A 19,457-nucleotide genomic window follows, 5' to 3' on the forward strand; every position below is an offset into this window, starting at 1 on the left:
CCCAGAAGATATTCAGGGTTAATATACCCGAGTAGACGTTTCTAATTAGTTTATTTTATATTTCAGTTGTTTAGTTGGAATTTTTCTTCAAGTTTGAAAGTTTTAGTTTAAAAAAACAAAAGGTACATTATTGTGTTTTGTACTCAGATAAAAAGCTTTGGGGCATCCTCTGTCCGCTGGAGGTGCAAACTTCTACACTGGGCTAGTGAAGAAAGACAGCAGCTCTAATATAATCCAGGAATCGTAAACCTTATGAATGTACATCATAGCAGATGTTACCTTTACAAATGCAGGATGATCGTGTAGGTTTTCTTAATACTGCAGAGCGCACCATAATGGTTTTTCCCAAACTCCTGTGGCTATTTAAAACCCTTACTAAATAACCTTAAAGGTATACTATAGTGTGTTAAGTTGTGTTATGCAGGTTCAGTCATGGCAGGAGTTGTGTCTGTTGGATGTTTCAACCCAACACCCACATTTACTCAGCACACACATCCACAGGTGCAGACAAAGCACTGCATGGCGCAATACGGCAATCTGGCCAACTACTGAGCATGCACAGAAAACTCCAGACTCTGACCATGAACCGAACCGGAGGACAATAGTGCTTCTAAAAACCATGACATCATCCCCGGTCCCAGAGTGCAGATCCGGATGCGGCCAGGAGATGGCAACAGACCACCGCAGAGGTCCACTGGACCCAGCAGAACTGGATCACGGCTGCATTTGAAATGTCTCTTCCCTTTGTTGTCGGAGTGCTGTCTACTAGACTGTAGCGATGACGTCGGTCACTTTTGAAGGAGGCGTACTCGGCCGTTCTAATCTTATCACGTGTCGTTGGTATACATGGCAGCTTGCGTGAATGGTCAAATAAAAGATGCGTCATAATCAGGAGTGTCATGCAACCAAATTGGGGGACACAGATTGATGAAACGGGGTCAAATTAATGTGGAAATATAGAATTATATCAAACTATGAAAGCTACTTGCCAGCTTGCAACACAGCTGCATATGTCAAATTAATACTACTTCATAATTGATAATTATTACAAAATCAAAGCATGAAAATGTCACAAGGTTAGGCACATCTAAAGGGGCATGTGCATAAGCCACGTAGACTGGACACATACAACAAGCTATAATAATAAGTTCAAATGTATTAACTGTTTCTTATTAGAAACAGAGGAAGACAAACATGTCGTAACAAGAGCACCATACTGTCGTCTAGAGATTTCACCGCCATGAGGGGTGTGTGGGAGAGAAATGGTTGTCTGCTCCCTGCAGGAAGGCATGCCTCTCATCACCACCTGTGGTGAGGGAAATCTGTGTGTGTCTGTGTGAACTCATGGATGTCTGTCTGGGTCGCCTTTCATGCCCGCACTGCCTGCTGAGGTGGATGCAAATGTGTATCCGGACCTGTTCGCTTAAGCATCGAGTAATTTATGTAACGCGTGTCTTTACCTCCTGCATGTGACGTACTGTAAGTCCTGTTGGGGCAGGATGTTGGAGGAGAGAATGCAAATAAGCATCATTTAATCTTGTAAATGCAATATCAGCTTTAAGGGCTGGATTTTGTTTTGAGTTTTTGTTTATGTCATCATCAGCAGGATGGGGTCACTATGTTTAAGGTAGTGACAATTTTCCCAACAGTGTTGTTCTTGTGGGGTATTTAGGGAGGCTAAAGGCTCGAGTGTGCATATTGTGTATGTGTGCAGTCATGGTTCAGGGTGTTGCCTCTGGTTGTACACACAAATACTGCACAGCTGGACGATCGCCGGGTGGGCTCGTCAGATCGTCGGTTTCAGAAAGTTACATTCTGTTATTACACGGCTTTGTTGAATACTCGATTGTGATCGATCAATTCTACTCTCGACCTGTTATTTCGTAATAACACACCGCTGCTATGGACGCAGGTCTGATCTTCGGAAGCAATAAAAAAAAATGTTAATCAATATTTTGTGTCAAATGATTGATTTCTTTATTAAGTAACATGATGTACGGCGTGTGGGTCATTCCCGTCGGGGTCTTTGTTTGCTATGAGGACTTTATGTAAATAAAGCTTTTTATTAGTTGTTCTTGTAAGGAGTGTGAGAAACACTGCGTTTCATTTAAGTTGTTTGTATTGATCAAACTAAAGTATGTCCTACTGAGCAGTTACATTTTCTTTTTGAATTGGCTCTTTTGAAATGACGATTGTTTCATTCAACACACCTTTTGTTCCAGGTGAGCCCGACGCAGCGACACCTTCTGCTCCAGCTTCTGCAGCTCGCGCTCGTGTTGCGCCTCGGTCTGCATCTTGATCTTGCTCTGGTAGGCATTGAGCAGCTCCATCTCCTGCTGCAGCTGCTGCCTCAGGGCCTGGCACTCGGCTTCCTGGGCCTCGTCCAGACGCAGCTGACACAGCCGACCATGGACCGCAACGGGGGAGAGGTAGGTACAAAGAGGCAGCAAGAGAGAGATGGATAGATTGAGGGGGAGGGTATGGGGTACATTGATAAGACACCCAGAAAGAGAGAGAGAGAGAGAGAAAGAGGGAATAGACAGAAAGGAGGGGAGGCGGACACAAAGTGGTGGAAGAAAATGAAAGAGCAACAAGGACAGACAAGACATGGAGAGAGAGGGGAGGGGTCAGAGATGTGAAGACATGAAGAGTGATTGTAAATGAAGGTGGGACAAAAAGAGGAAGAAAAGAAACATACAAGACAACATGAGAGGAGCACAAACAAGGAGGAGAAAAATGTAAAATCATGAGCAACAGGTGGAGAGAAAGGCCTCATAATGTCCTTCAAAATATGCCTTCCTGCATTTATAACAACAAATGAATGTCCAGAAAAAGATGAGGTGAACGTCTCTCCACTCACCGCCTGTGAGGCCATCATCTCGTTGATGCTCTGCTCATATTGCTCAGCCAGGATGGCCAGCTTGCGTGTCTGCTCATCCTTCAGGGCCTTGAGCACCGTCTTGTGCTCGGCCTTGGGCGTAATTTCCATCTGGTGGTGGCGCAGGGCCTTGTACTGCTTGGTCTGCACCTTGCATGTGTCCTGGAACTGCTTCTTGATCTGCAGCTCCAAAGCCTGGTGGAGAGGACGGAGACGGACAGAAAACAGTGAGAAGATGTAGACAATGTAAAGAGTATTACATTTTTTTAATTCGTTGTTGTTGTTAACTCTTTTTTTGAGTTGTGCCTCAAGAATTCTGCTGCTAACGTTTAAAAAAGCCAGAGGCACAAATCCATCAAAAGCAAATTAAACTGAAATGACATTCAGAGATGACACATTTAGTATGTTCTTTCACCATTTCTTTCCAGGATCATTTGTTACATCCACATTGCATCACTGTTTTATCCAAATCTTTCTAAAACATAAAAGACGTTGCTCATGGCTTGCGCCATCTTAGAGGTGGATCCAATTTGTGTTTTCAAAGACACAAAAAAACCTGAAAATCTGGAAACAAAAGGTTTTGTTCTTTTACCGTCAGCGCTGCATTTCAAACACCCGTTGACAATAACCACCAAATATTTTAAATCTGTAGAATCATCGATGGAAATCCTTATCGTCGACTCACTTTGAGGTTCTTGGGCTGCTGCCGGAGCTCCAGCACATGCTTGCGGTGAAGTTCACGCTCACGCCGGTTGTTGTACTCGATCTGGTTCTCCAGCTCTGTCTGGTGTTGCAGGCGGATCAGGTCCATCCGCAGCTTCTGCAGGGTCTTCAGTTGCCTGTGCTCCAGTTCCTGCATGGACTCGTCGTGGCGGATCAGCATGGCGTGCTCCATCTCTTTCTGGGTCTTCTTCTTGTTCAGCTCCTAGGAGGACCGGGAGGAGAGATGTAGGAAGAGTTGGGAGAGGGGAAGGACGTATGGATGACTTGCAGTAGGTGCTGTTGAATAACATGGTTTGTTCAGCTTGTTTTAAATGTGACATTCACACATGTAGAAATCAAATGTTCCTCTTTGTTTGTTTCAGGCTTAACATTGGCTGCCATTATCAACAGCTGAACAATCAATACATATCAAAACATATCAAAACATAACTCAGAGTTTTATGTATTTTCCCATGTATTTGCCTTTAGACATTTGAAGACTTCCTCCAGATTTACACAACAGCTTTTCTTTGTAATAATCTTCTTACACAGATTTAAAGTGAGCCGGTGTAATTATGAAGGACACACTGCTGAGAAAAATATGTTGATGTTATAATCACAATGGGCCTGTTCACACCAACATCACAAACAATCACTAATAAACATGGGGGTTACTTCAATGGAGACATTTAACAATACAATTAACAACACAGTTCATTTATAATGTATGGTCGTGATGTTTTTATTATTTGTATGTTTCCTCCGCACCTCTCGGATCTGTTCCTGCTCCAAGTCGTGCCTCTTAATCATGACTTTGCGCTTGAAGGCTCGGCAGTTCCTGTCGTAGAAAACTCTCTGCTGGGCCAGGAGAAGGGCCTCCTCTTCGGCCTGGGAATGCTGCATGTTCTCCTTGTGCTTGGACAGACGCTCCTGCTTCTCCTTCTTGGGTGTGCTATAGTCCTCGTTCATCTCCTGAGAAGGGCCGAGAGTTTTAAAGCAGAGGAATCGAAGAATTACTTGTTTGGACAAGTACAGGACAAAGGAGAGTCCGAGTCAGTACTAGGCTGTAGCATTGGTGAATTTGAGCTGTGATTGGTGGGTTTATCTGACATCGTGGGTTAGCGTAGTTTATCTGTTATTGAAGTTGTCAATTTGAAAATCAGTTTAACTGGTAAAGACAATGGCAGGTATGTTTGGCACTATCCATCATGGGCTGTGGGTGAGGAACTATCCAACTTGAGATATTAAAACCAGCAAAAAGTCTAAACAAGCAGAAAATGTCCCAACTACGCATCACGTACGCATGTTTTGAATGTGAAAATAAACAACGCCTCCGTAAATAAAGAATAATGTTCACAATATCAAGTGTTTGTAGTGAGAGCATACGGCAAACTCCAATTGACCTTCTGTCTGGAACTACAAATTACTTTCATAACCAGAGGAGGGTTGAAAAAGAGGAATTCTGCTAAATCTATCCCTCCTCGGTATGAGTTCTCTTTCTCTTTCATGGGCTTTAAGGTAATCTACAACTCGAGCTAATGCACTTAACACATGAGCCTGATCCCCGTTCTCTGTGGTGTCTAATTCTGTAATAGCCCTCAGTTGGTGGGAAATATCTCTCCCTGCCAGCGATGCTTTCTTTTAACTGTGCTGCTGACCTAATTTTGGTCACTTATCTTGTAACTGAAAACACAGTGCATCACACTCCCAGCCCACAGGAGTATTCTCCAGACTCGGTTTGAAGGTTGTGGAGGCACACAAATGCTACACTGTGCGTATGGATTTGTGGGTTTCCTTGTTTGTGTGAATGTACATGTGTAGGTACACAGCGAGTAGGCCGAGTGACTCAACACAACTTCCAAAAGACCTCTTTTAGAGGTACTGAATGTGCACGTTTGTGTGGAGGAGGGCTGATTCAACAGTAAACAGCACACAAGACCATGTGTCACATGTGAGAGAGGCGTACAAAAGGAGCTCGCCTGAGGAGGAAAAAGGAAACCAACAAAACAAGGCACACCTCCTTAATCTTCTCCTTGCAGAGTTTGTACTGCTTCTTTTGATTGTCCAGAAAGGTGGTCAGCTCTTTCTTCTGCTGGGCCACGATCTGCTGCTGGAACTTCTTCTCATCCGCCAACGCCGTCTTCATCTGGGGAACACATGAAACAGGCGGGAGGGACGAGGGACTGTTAGCTTAGCAGTACAGGCCACAAGCTCACCACTAAACAGTGAACAAAAGTCCTTTACTAACTAGGGTTATACAATACCACCAACAATCTGCAGTTTAATGTACATATTGACCTTGATAATGATTTATCGTTTCAGTAATCTTTCAACCGAAAGTGCCAAAAAGTCCCTTAGAGCTCAAGAAAACTATAGCAGGAATTTTCAACGACATAGTATCGACAAAGAATTCATTTATCAATCAAGAAAAGAAATCTGCAGATTAATCGACAATCGTCAGTAGGAGATTTATAATGCCGGTAATTTGACAAAGTCAGTTCATTGTCTAACAGTAATGCAGGAATTTCACTTCCACTAAAGCCAGGCCTACAAACACATCACAGTGCTGTAGATGCTTTGGTTAAAAGTATCCAAAAAATGGCAGATTTAATTTGCTAAATCCACCAGGACATCCCGTCGAGGTTTTCTGAGGTAAGTTAACATCGAGTGACCTGTTGGTTTAGCTGAGTGACGTGTGGCATGTGACATTGTGTGTTGATGTTGCCGCATGCTGGGCTACATAAACAGATATACTATCTCCCCGGCTGGGCTGGCACGCTGCGTGCTAATCACAGAGATATGCAGCTTGTTCTTCAGAGCGTGACATTCTGTGGCACACTTCCACCCTTGTGTTTCATCTTATGTATCATTGAGTGGCAGCAGTGCGTAAAGTGAACAACAAAACTTTCCATACCATTACATTTAAGATCAAGTTTGCAACTTCATGGTTTGAAACCACAACAGCGGCTATAGAATCATTATAACGTCAACATCATGGCCTCCCCTCTTTTTCCAAGGACCTTAATCACCAGCTAACTGTTGAATGGTTCATATCGGTAGTTGTGATCATCTGTGATATAACTTAGGAGTTACTGTACTTATGGATGCACTCATGTCCTATAAGCCACCACAACCCTGACAAATCCCACCTCCTTCTCAGAATGCACGGCGTGGCGCTTGGCCAGCTTCTCCAGCTCGATGTAGGCGTTGTTGGCCTGCGTCTCCACCTCCTTCTGCAGCTTGAGCCGGTGCTCGTCCATCTCGGCCTTCAGCTTGTTCTCCAAGGCGATCAGCTGCTTCTGGTGCTGCCGCCGCATGCGCTTGTAGCCCGACATCTGCTCCCGCAGCTCGCTCTCCTGCTCATGCTCGTGGATCTGCTTCGTCACCTGTGGAGGCAGAGAAGTTAGGAGATGTGAACGCCGCGATTTCCGATTTTTGATCGGGCCGCAAAACTAATGACTTAACAAATACAGAACAGTTTAAAGTGTATTAAAATATAGTTTGTATCCAAACAGCAACGCTTAACATGTCAACCGTCCTTTGTAAGTATACAATATCTATTTATCTGCGTTATCTTTTTTCCAAAAACTGAAAATAAAATGAATTCAATACTGTAAAGCATTACAGCTCAACTGCTACTGTAACATGTGTCCGTTTTAAAGAGGCAAGAAAGTAGTTTCAACCAGTGACGGGAAATTACAACCTTAAACAAATAAATACTGTGAAATCCCGAGATGAAGTTACTACTAGAGCCTCACAAAAGCTCTTTCATCTGACCATCGCACACAGTCGCTGCATAGATCAGGCAACCACAAAGCATCCAAAACATGTTTCTAAAACAAACATATCAGAGCAAGAAAAAACGTTTAGATTTTTAACATCCTCATAATTAAATGTAAAGGACCATAATAGCATGTCTTAACAATGTAACCTTTTTTTTTTTTGTAAAAAACCTGACACTGGAAACACCAACCTGAGGACAGAAAGGGTTCTCCACATCTAGGTAATACTCGCTCCGCATCTTCTCATAACTTCCACCTGAACTCCTCAGGCCAAACATGATGGCGAATTTTAGCCAAGTGCACCAGCATCCAGGAATCTTGTGCAGCATCCTATGCCCGACAGAACCCTGCCTGAGCTCCAATGCCACCCTGAGACCCACCCTTACTGGACGACGACCCCCCCTCTCCCTTCTCCTTGGTTCGTGCCCTGGGCACGCAGCGGCCAAGGCAGGCGAGTGAACTGTGAATGAGGCAGGCCGGCCGCACGGGCCAACAAGAGCACAGAGCGGCTCTTTAGTTGGACTAACGCTAAGCGGCGGACAGCAGGTGGGTCACATGAATACCTCATTGAGAAAGAGTGAGAGAAGTTGGAGAGGGGGGGGGGGGTTAGAGAGGAGCAGGCAGAAAAAAACTGAGGGGGGGGTGATTGCAAAGGAGAAACAGCAGATGGAGAGTGACTGGGAGAGAGTTTGAAGAAAAAATGGAAATAATGAGAAGTGAAATAAGAGCAACAAGACGAGAAAATGGGGTGGGGTGGGGGGTTAGCGTGGAAATAGGTGGAGGTTGAGCTCCCCCCTCCTCCTTAATCTGTGCTGATTAGCAGCTCCCAATCCTAGTCACTGCCACCCTGCATGGTGCCACAAAGGGCCAAGTCACGTCATGTGACAGCCTCTTTCACACAAGGCTCAGGGAGGGAAAGGAGATCATATTCAGTGAGGGGGTTTGGGGGTTGTGGAGGCATGCAGGCTAAAGGAGAATGTGAGATCAGGGGGAATTAAGCAGCTGAACTTAGTTATTTTGCTTATGTTGCAGTTCAAGGTGGTCTTAATGAAGTACTGAAAGGACATGATGTGTTGACTAGAGGAAATGCTGTGCCGGTGGTTGAGTATTAACAAATAATTAGGGCGAGCACCGACAAAATTGTCTTGTTGCAGTTTTGTTTGTATCTAATTAATAACAATCGACACACAGACGGTTTGCGCTCTGTGTTCACCGGGTATCTGGTGTCAATCAGTACGAGCTGACCCCAACTCTGCTCTTCCATGACACGTCCTAAAAAATGGCTTTGAGAAATGTAATATAAAGGGAACGAGTACAGCCAGTTTCTATCTTCATTTTGCTTATTATTTATTTGAGTAAGAACCCTTTAACAGAGCAGGTCAAGGTTGTTTTCCTGACAGAATTCAGCATTGAAAAGAAGGCGTTCAATTTGCTAAAAATGGACGATGGTCTGCAAAACATTGCATTCTTTTTATCGCCTTGTATTAAATAATAAATAAAAGTGAGCAACTCCTTACGTATACAGCTAATATTTTATTGGAGAAAATAAAAATGCATTTTTCCAAAAGTATGCAAATTGTGAGAAATATTCCTATTACATTAGTACAATGTATAAAAGCTGAACTGACTCTTGAGGTCTGTCAGGTACGAGATAGAAGAAGAAGGCTTACTTTGAATGTTGCTACAGATGTATAGTAACATGTGGAGAAGTCATTTGGCTAAAAAGGGGGAAGCAAAGAGCCTCCACAGACCCTTCTTTATTTGTCATGTTTTCCTGTAGATGTTGGGGGCTCTGTATTCTCATCTCAGTTTGGGCCTCAAAAGCAAAGCAAATGCAAAAGTGCATTAGATTTAACCACAGCCTCTGACATTAGCATATGAAACACGACTTTTAATTATTTTCTGCTTTATAAAAACATAGCTTACTGCTATGAGTTATGAGCTTTAACTGTCGCCTGACGGGGAAGATGCATGTTTCATAAACTTGACTAATCTGCTGCTCTGTTGTTAACGTGCTGATCGGTTTACAGGCTGTCAGGTTACAACAGGCAACCCCTGAGCTGAAGACGAGTGAAGCGGCAGATGAGGTGAAATGTCTTACAACGATGTTGTCTCTCACACAGCCAGTCAGTTACTTCATCTGACCTATAATAACCCCGGCCCTCCCTCTCATTTGGTAGTTATTTCTTACATTTGTTCTCCTTCTCGCTTTACATTCATCTCTTTCTGCCGTTTCCCTCCCCCCTCATCCTTCCATCTCCCCTCGATGTTTCCTCCTGCTCCACCTTATCTTTCATCTGTACTTTTTTTCAGTATTACCCTTCCTTTTCTCTCGTTCTTCTTCTTCTCCTCGCTCCATGTTTTCCCCTGTCTACATCAGATCGGACTCTGCGCTTCATGTCACCTCTGTCTCTCTCACCCTGGTCTTTCCTTGACAGTCGAGATCTCTATCTGCACTGCTCCTTTTTCTCACCTCTGTTTGTTTATCTGTCCTTCTCATCCCCCTGATATCTGCCACCGGTGTCTCTACCTTCTCCAGCCAACATGCTCTTCCACTTCCTTCTCCCTTTAATCTCTTCCAATCTCCCTCCATCACTATGATTTCCTCCTTTGTATGAGCACATTTCATTCAACATAAATTCCTCACTTGCTTATAAAGGATGCAACTTATTACTGGCGGTATGCTTTCATATTTTTCTCTTTTTCAATCCCCGCTTCTCTCTTTTCATGCTCTCCGTCTTCCTCTCTCTCCCTTCTCTGGCGATCCATCACCTTTCTCACCATCTGGACCCCCGTTCTTCTCTCTCCCTCTCTCTTTGTCTACCTGCTGATTCCAGTCTCAGCGAGTCGAAGCCAATCTGAGGACGTCTGCGCTCGGCAGAAAAGAGATGATGTCATCTCTCTTTCAGCGCCGGCGGGCAGGACTGTCGCTATCACACAACACAGACACTGTGGTTTACACCATGCCGCCTCTTTCTAAGAGTGGCAGCCTCAGTTACACAGAGCTGCTTACATCCGAGGTATTTTAGTTTGACTTTAATCCACTGCAACTTACAAAATAGTTTTTAAACAGGAATATAGGAGTTAGAACTGTAGTATGCCGACAATATTCCTGTGATGTTAAAGTGATTATAAGCCATTAATGAAGTTGTATGCGAGTAGAGGACACAGGACATAATTACCTTTCTTTTGTGCTTAAGAACACATTTCTGTAACTTACTTGAGGTTACATGTCCTGTAGCCCCTGTTCTCTGATAACATGAGTGAGGTGTCTCACCACTCTTTGTGTAAAGCGAAGATAAGGTAGACTGAGCTAGCGCCCGGTTTGCCATCTCTTATGTTAAGGAAGCCTGGTGTAGCTAGCTTGGCGAAACCTTACAACAACTATGGACATACAGTATATATAATGAATAAGTAGCTTGTGCCACATGGCTTGGTGGCTTCTAGCAGCTAATACTAAACAGTAAGTAAATGCAGAGGCAGTGGCTTTTCTTTTCTTTAAGTGGCAGTTGTGTTTCTTCCCCCCCAGACTTTGTACTATGGTTTGCTTTACTCTATGATTTTACATTTTCAGGCCTCTAAAAAGGATTTATATTAAACAAGAAAATCTCTCTTTGGTTTTAGGTTTACCAGTTGAGACCAGTGACGAGAAGACACTGCTCCGTTTTAAGTTTCAAGTGGTCACAAATTGGTATCGAGGCTTCTGAGGATAATGTGAGAAGGTTTTTCCACAGTGAGACACACATTTGAAAGGGAACTGATATAATACTTAATGATTAGTTAGGTTTAATAACACTAGGGATGCAATCATCAATAGATGGATTATTTTTTATTCAAAGTCTCATTCAGGAATTTTAGAGCTTCTGTTTTTTGAGGATCTACTTCACTGTGGCACGTTTTTATTTCCAACCCTCACATTGTAATAGGTGTGCACTGGCATTTCAGCTGGACTGAATCTTACAGCTCCTATGACTGTAAGATTAACAAAAAAGCAAAGACATTACCAGTTGTGTGCGAATACAGATAAAGCCGACATGTGGTCAATAAAATGACAAAAGTGCTGGACGACCAGCGGTTCACGCTCTTATCAAGGACAGTATTAGGACACAGACGCACATCTTCTTCGCTCATGTTCTCTCGTGTTGGGTGTAAGAAGGGATTTACAATTAATACTACTGGGTCATGGATGGGCACGCACACACACACACACACACACACACTAGTTACTAGAGCTGGTTTCCATGACAACAGACGGGAAGGGAGAGAGAGAAAGAGAATTCCTCCCCCTTCTACACACACTATAGAGTCAGCTCTGAGGATGATGTATTACAAAGTGCATGAGAGGAAGAAATAAAGCAGAGGGTGGAGGGAGGAGGGTGGTAATGTGAAGCGTAGTAAAAGAGGAGAAAACAAAAGGAGTGAATGAGAGACAGCAGAGATATAAGATACGTTTCAGAGACAGAGGCCGAAACTGGAGAGCAGAGTCAAAGAGTCAGGAGGAGAAAACCAAGAGAAGGACCGACAAGAAAAAAACTGAATAAATATCCCAAAAAATACATTTTAAAAACATCAGCTTGTTCGAACACAGATCCACCTCCCATTTCTTGGAGACAATTCCGGTACATCCCATCCAGACTCAATGTTCGACCGCCACATTCGCCACAAAAAGACTCATATGGTGCCATGGTGTGAACACAACACTGTTGGCTTCGGCAAGAAGCAGTTCTTCAATTTTTTGGCATTTAAAGAAGCACAACATTCAAGGTGAATGTTGCACAAATGAATGATGCTGAAACTCGTAAAAGCAAATAAAACGCGTGTCTCAGGAACTCAAAGAGAGAGAAGAGAAGAAAAGATGAAAGAGCTTTTGTTAAACTTACCAGTGAGGCTGATTTTATGGTGGCAAAGCGGCCCTGGTTCTTGTAGTTCTGGGCCTGGCTGCTCTTGTCGGAGGAGGACGGCCTCAGTCCTAAAGGTTGGTCCCTGTGCATCCCATCGTCCCAGTTATACTGTTGGTCCTGTGGGAACACACACAGACAGACAGCATGGAGAAATGCAAACTGAGCACAAGAGTTGTCTTCTTTTAGGGGAGAAACTACACTAAACATTTAACGGATAGATATCACCATGACACTCCCCAGTTCATCACTTACATTAAGACAATTATTTTTGGTATTACAAGTATTCTGAAATATTATGTTGAAATATGCAAATTAGGCATTATTTTATGAAATATGTTCTCATTTGCATACACATCTCTTTGTATCACTCAATAAATCAGAGAATACTATCAACAGCTATACAAAAATAAAATGCTGGTTTGTTTTCAGGATATAAATGTGACATAAATCAGGCTATGAATGATATATGAACGGCCTTTAAAGATATGCATTCTTAATTTTGCTCGACACTACAGGAGAATAGGGTAAAAGATGACACGTCTCCACTTGATCACGTACATTAAGACAATTATTCTTTGTATTACAAGTTTTCTGAAATGTTTTGTTTGAATATGCAAATAAGGCTCTAATGCTCATTTTGGTGAATTTAGGACTCAAATAGACAAAATGTAGTACATTAAACACCAAAATATGTATTTTGGATCTTTTCTTTCGACTAGTCTGAAAGAAGACATTATGAACGCAAAACGAACACCTTAAAAATAGGCCGGTGCATGTCAAACGATGTTTTTGCCCGTAGTGTCTCGCCTTACAATAATGCGAGAATCAAGAACACTGAAGTGAACATGAAGGTACACTTCACAGATTTGAACTCACTAACTGTGCCAGTGTTTAAACTCTTCACCAGCATTCTGTGACTTTAAAAATAACAAAATTCCCCGTTGAATTTAACGGTACGACATCTACACTTCAAAAGGAATCTTCAGCATTTGCTGCTAAAACTGTGTCAACCGTAACCAAAACATGATGAAATGTCAACACTCAAACCCCACCCCCCCCCCCCCATTAGAAAACTGAACATTTTTAAGAACCAGGGGACCAAAGAGTTGATTCATGTGAGGAGGGACCTTCATCAGCATCTGAAAACAGTATGTGTCACTTTCATTTGTTCTCAGCTCAGCCCCTGAACTTGAAACAACACATTGTCTGTCTGTTCATAAAATGACATCCTTATTCATGCACTGTCACAATACAAAGAGCAGATGAAGAAAGAGAATGAAAGAGCAGTGACAGCCCTCTCTTCACAGATGTTTAAGTCATATGAGAATGTCAGGCATTGTGTTGACCTGTGTACTGAATGTGTGTGTGTGTGTGTGTGTGTGTGTGTGTGTGTGTGTGTGTGTGCGTGCGTGCGTAGGATGACAGAGCTGTAAGTGGGGAGATGGTGGGGAGTGTGTGCCGCTTGTCGACATGTGTACACAGCCTTTGTTCTCGGAGTGTGAACGGTGTTTGTGATGAACTTGAAGCAATCTGCCAAACAGAAAAGACAGTGTCGATGGTTTCCATGGTTTCAAAGGGGGAGGGGATTACGCATGCACTTGAAAATAGTAAGAGACACATGTGTCCTTTCCATCTTTGAGTGCACGGTTATCACCTAGCAGAGGAAGTGATTGTATTAGTGACATTGCATGTGCTGATTATGTTTGTGCTCACTGAGGACTACGATCTTAGAAAGAAAGGTACACGGCCTGCTGGCAACAAACCAGATCAAATTACAGTCACATAAAACGTTGTCCTCGTCTGTAATCTGGCTTTAGCTCCAAAAAGGAGGATTTTATTTGTTTCTTAAAAACTTGAATGGACAGATACAGTCTTACAGTTGTGCGAATAAACAACTGACTTTTGTGGTGATCCGGATTTGAGATTTCAGCCATTAGATATTTTTCTTCTTATTTTTCAGCCATGATGAAACACTAATCTTTATTTTTGGGAATCAGTTTAATTTAGAGCAAAAATAAGTTAGAGTACTGTTTCCGTACCAGGCGCACATGTACGCTACGAGATACTTCCGCATATGGCAAGTGGCAACATATTTAGTAACAAAAGAAACGTATTTGTGTTAAGGGTGCCAAGAAAAATAATATTCAGATTTACAAATTGGTGTGATGCTGATCTATGGTCACAATCGTGATTCAATGGGTGTTTGGGAGCTCAAGCTCCCATTTGTCACTTTGAGGACCCACGGGGGAAAAATCATACTGTGGGTTGACCTTAGCGGAAGCAAAGGTCATTGCAGAGTTTTAACTGTGAGCTAAACTTATGTGCATTAAATTAAACTTCCTTGGTGTCCTGAAGAGTCTTCTTTATGTTTGGACCACTCAGTGGTGCCATCTAACCAACAAGTGCACAACAACTATCAAACTGGGGAAACTCAACCAGTACAACACATGTTCATAAAGAACCTTTCAATAAATGGATATGTTTTTAAAACAAGGCAGAGTTTGCTGAGGGAACCAAGACTGAGCACCCTGCCTCTGCAGGTGGCCGAGTTAAGCTATATCTGTATTGTTGAGAGAGAATTTTGTTCTGTGGCATTACGCCTTGAATCTCTTAGTCCTTTAATTATTGTATATGCTGATCTGTGGTGGCAGGGTGGTTTGGACAGGATTCACACAGCCTCTCCAGCATGAATTAAATTCTCAATTTCGAATGCAGGTTTGAACTAGCAGCAGTAGTTTAAAGGTGTGGCTTGAGCGGGGACTCTGTGCTATGCCAAAGTGTTCATTCTCATTACTAAAGTACATTTCTTAACTTTGTCTTTTTGCTTGGCAGAAATAATGTTATGGTGTATTAAAGATGTGATATACAACTCTATATGGATCCCATACTGTGCTGTGGGACATACGTCTCACCAACCTAAACCAGATTAAACATTTCAGAGGTTGTGAAAACTAGTAGGCCATCCAACACTTCACCCCTGATTGTTACCTTCTTGGTGTGCGGGGAGGATTCCAGGGTGCTGCTGTAGTCCTGGGGGTGCATCATGGTCATGTCGGAGCAGCTGTCGTCGAGCACCTCCTGCATGCTGTTCACGCTGCTGCTCTGGCTGCCCGTGCTGACCGAGGTGCTGGGGATGGAGTGGTTGCTTCCCAGGCTGTTCATCTTACAGCTGGCTGCCTCGCTGTCCTGCAACAGAACAACCACACAATCTTCATAAAACACATCCACAAATAAACACTCGAGAGTCATGAAATTATACACAGATGCAGCTACGCACACATACACTTCAGTGTCCTTCACACCCAATATACACAGGCCTCTCCAAATTGTATTGTTAAATTAAGTCACCTCAATAATAAAATAACTAATGACCTTTGGGTTGCATTAGATTCAAAGTCATACTAAATGTCCTATTAACCTCAAATTGCTCATATGTGTTAGCGTGTCAACTCTTATGTTAATGCACATCTGTATGCCTGAGAGGTCTTCAGATTAGAAGACCACTCAAGCACTTGTACATGATAGATAAAGAGAATCAAGCTGCACAGCTTTAAGGTGCAGGCGACAATTCAGTTGAATCTGCAGTAACAGACTCTGTCAGGATTTTATCGCAATGTCGGACTGACGTGGCTACAAGTGGAAGGCTCCATTTGTTGGGATGTAAAAGTGCCGCCTGTGAGCAGCCATAAACTGCATTTCTGTTTTCTAACTGACCTTATTAGAAGTGAAAAATCAGTTAATAAGGCCACTTATTATATTATATATACAAAAGTACAGTTTCTTCTTGAGGTAACATCACTATCCTGTGCTCACCCTTTGTGCTGTGAATCTGAGCTCCAAGAGTCCTGCATGTTGACGCAATCAAGTTAAAATCTCCCTCACTGCAAATAACAAATGAATCCACTGCAGTAGAGCTGAAAAAAATAACTTGTCATCCAACAATTTTAAATAATCGACTATCTTTTTTTTTTGTTTACTAACAAAAGTGTAAAGACATCGTTAGCTCCAGCTTCTCAAATGTAAGGATTTACAATGTCTAATATCAATATATACTGAATGTGTTAGTTGTTGGGACTGCTTGGTGGACAAAGAAATTTGAAGATGTCAACAATTAATCTAGAAAATAACTGGCAGATTAATTGAGCCCGACACTGCCGTGTGCCCGACACTGCCGTGTGCCCGACACTGCCGTGTGCAACGTGCGCCAGCCTGATTATTGCTTTTTTAGTGGACTACCTGGTTATTATTTTACCAAATATTGTCTCTGTTGGCTTCATCATTGTTTATGATGCTGTTCCCTTTCTGTGATAGTAAAGATGAATTGAATATGGTTTTACACCAAATCCATAAATAAATGACGACAGATTTTACTTTGAGGTGAAATTTAGAGAATTGTGAACAGAATTTAAATGGAGATGAACTGGTTTCATGTTTTTAACCCCTTGATTCCCACTCGTCTCTCTCAACTTTACATTTACCCTTCCCTCCTCCCTCTTCCTCCTACCTCCTCCTCCTCCTGGCTCTCTCCCATTGGTCCGTTGTGTTTCTCCTGGTAGAGGATCTTCTTCATCTTGCGGTACTGCAGGTTGTCCAGCTCACGCACCGCATCCTTGGTCCTCTGGATGAGGTCGAGGAGAATGCGCGGCGAGCGTTCCCGACGCACAAAATCATGCTGGGCAGAGAAGAACAGGGAGGAAGTGAGTTAGTAATCAAAGAGTGATATAAGGACGAAACAATTGGTTTAAAAATGGAAAAATAGTCTTTTATACAGTAACCTAACTTAATCCTAACTTCAGCCTTCTTACTGTACACTTTATCAATGCTAATGTTGATATTCAATCTGTCCGTTTGTTCTAGTACAATTGTATTTGTCTTTTTCCAAACAATATTTGTTACAGACTACAAGTTATAATTAAAATAAATGTAACCTATTATTTTAATTATTAAGAGCAAATAATTAACATCTTTAGGAAAATAACGTCCAACAAAAAAGCGGTGTTGGCTGGAATGATGTAACACAAGTTCCCGAGTTTCTTCTCAGTAATATATAAAAAAAAACGATGGTTCAGGACTTTAAAGTTTTTACGTAGTCTTTTCTTAAAGATCTTATAAATTGTGTTTAAAGGACATCTAATTGTACTTCTTTCACTCAGTGTATTATTTCTACAAGCACCACAACTGTGACTATCACTAGAGGGCGCCTGTAGGTTGCGCTGCCCATCCTGGGAGTCCCAGCACTCTTCATTCTCTCGTACACTGAAATACCATAAAATTGATTTTCGTAAATACTCTTAATCCTTTTCATTCCAATAAATAATGTCTTAACTGCATTTCCCTTGGCACCAAGTCAATGACAGCTTCAAATACATTATACAACCATTTAGTAATATGCTGATGACTAATTAAGAGGTTTCAGTCTTTTAATCTGAATCTTTTTGTTTTTGTTTTACTAGAAGGCCGACAAAACATTAACCTCTCAAGGGAAGTAAATAACCGAGTCTGTGGGACCCCTTTGTATACACACACGGGACCCCTTTGTATACACACGGGACTTCTTACCAAAAGAAATTCCAGAGCAAGAAAGATAAATCTCTGTAACATTGAAATTACATTAAAAAAGGTCAGACTTTCTGAATGAAAACATGATTATTTAATGATATTCTTGATTTTACTCTAAACTGATTGGTGACACGTATTAAGATCACATTTCCAAGCTGTGACTGGTTCTACTGTAAGGAACCAACCTTTCTGGTATTTCATGCAAGGTGTAATTTGGTGGACGTTTGGGGCATTATGCATTTATGTAATTATTTATTTTGTGTTACATAACCAGCAGGTCAGAGTGGGTGTGCGGGGCTGGTGGTGGTAACAATGAGGGGGTGAAGATGTATGTGTTCTTTTTATAAAATTATTTTTTTCTTTAAGCATTTAACTGTAAAATAAAATATTCCCCTGCTCTTCCACCCACACACATATATTGACACTCCTCCTTAGTCACTCATTCATAAAATATCTTGTGCTTAAATGTATGCAACCTTTAGAGAACAGGACTCTCACTCTCTCTCTCTCACACACACACACACACACACACACACACACACACACACACACACACACACACACACACACACACACACACACACACACACACACACACACACACACACACACACACACACACACACACACACACACACACACTTTTAGGTCTATTTCCAGCTCACTGTCGCTGCACACCTTCCTCTCCATGTGACGGCTGCTGGTGTAATGGGTTAGTCAGGACACAGGGGAATGACATCACACTCTGAAAATAGAGACGGGAGTGATTTGTCCCGTTTTCTGACGGACCTATACCTGAGTGTGGGTGGTTGCCCCATCCCCACCATCCCATCGACCAGCCAGAAGTTATCTCCGGGATTCTTCCAGATTATAAAGTCAGGGTTAGAAGAAGCAGCAACAGCTTCTTCAGTCCCTTCCATGAATTGATACTTTCTTCTACCAGAAGTCCTAAACCATCCTCAGAGATTTACTCCGTTAGGAATTGTGATGAGAAATGTGAGCATGCACATGAAATACTTTCATCTTAAAAATGTAAAACCTCCACCACTGATGTAGAAAAGAAAAGATAACCGAGTAGAAGAGATTCAGTGGGTTTTATTTTCCATCTTATACTATGAACTGTTATATTTTTACATTGTGTGGTATTTCTTGTATGAAAAGGTGCGATACAAATAAAGTGTATTAACAATATTTTTTTATTATTTAGAATAATATACACTGCTACAGTAGTAGTTGTGAACAAGCCAAACATGCTCGATGTATTAAAGGTTAGCTTAGCTTAGCATAACAACTGGAAACAAGGGGAAACAGCTCTGCTGGCTCCAGCTACATACATCACCAACAATTTTGATAATGGGTTTATCATTTAAGTCATATATCAAGGTAAATATTATTCAATGGTTCCAGCTTCTCGTGAGGATTTGCTGCTTTTTTGTTTTATATTATTGTAAATTGAAATATCTTCTGGTTTTGGACTGTTGGTCGGACAAAAGGATCAATTGGAACACATCCTCTTGTGTTATGGGAAGCCATTTGGGGAGACTCTGGTGCTTGAAATATCTGAGCTTTGCTAGTTCATTTATAGGATTAAAAAAAACATACCCATGAAAAACAAACAAAACCCAGAGCTATTTC

General features: G+C 42.1%; 1 protein-coding gene across 5 annotated transcripts in view; it reads right to left on the reverse strand.

Moving 5' to 3' along the window:
* Positions 1–19,457, reverse strand: part of taok3a (TAO kinase 3a) — a 61,992-nt gene that overhangs the window by 1,365 nt on the left and 41,170 nt on the right. For all 5 annotated transcript variants that reach the window (XM_029440805.1, XM_029440803.1, XM_029440804.1 and 2 more), the window contains 9 exons: positions 16,768–16,935; positions 15,252–15,449; positions 12,243–12,380; positions 6,730–6,966; positions 5,598–5,726; positions 4,349–4,552; positions 3,564–3,803; positions 2,861–3,073; positions 2,211–2,393 (listed from right to left, as the gene is read on the reverse strand). In XM_029440805.1, coding sequence (XP_029296665.1) covers positions 2,211–2,393; positions 2,861–3,073; positions 3,564–3,803; positions 4,349–4,552; positions 5,598–5,726; positions 6,730–6,966; positions 12,243–12,380; positions 15,252–15,449; positions 16,768–16,935 — 1,710 coding nt within the window. The remainder of the gene's footprint in view (positions 1–2,210; positions 2,394–2,860; positions 3,074–3,563; positions 3,804–4,348; positions 4,553–5,597; positions 5,727–6,729; positions 6,967–12,242; positions 12,381–15,251; positions 15,450–16,767; positions 16,936–19,457) is intronic.

Source organism: Cottoperca gobio, chromosome 9 (assembly GCF_900634415.1).
Source record: "Cottoperca gobio chromosome 9, fCotGob3.1, whole genome shotgun sequence".
In the NCBI taxonomy this organism is placed as follows: domain Eukaryota; kingdom Metazoa; phylum Chordata; class Actinopteri; order Perciformes; family Bovichtidae; genus Cottoperca; species Cottoperca gobio.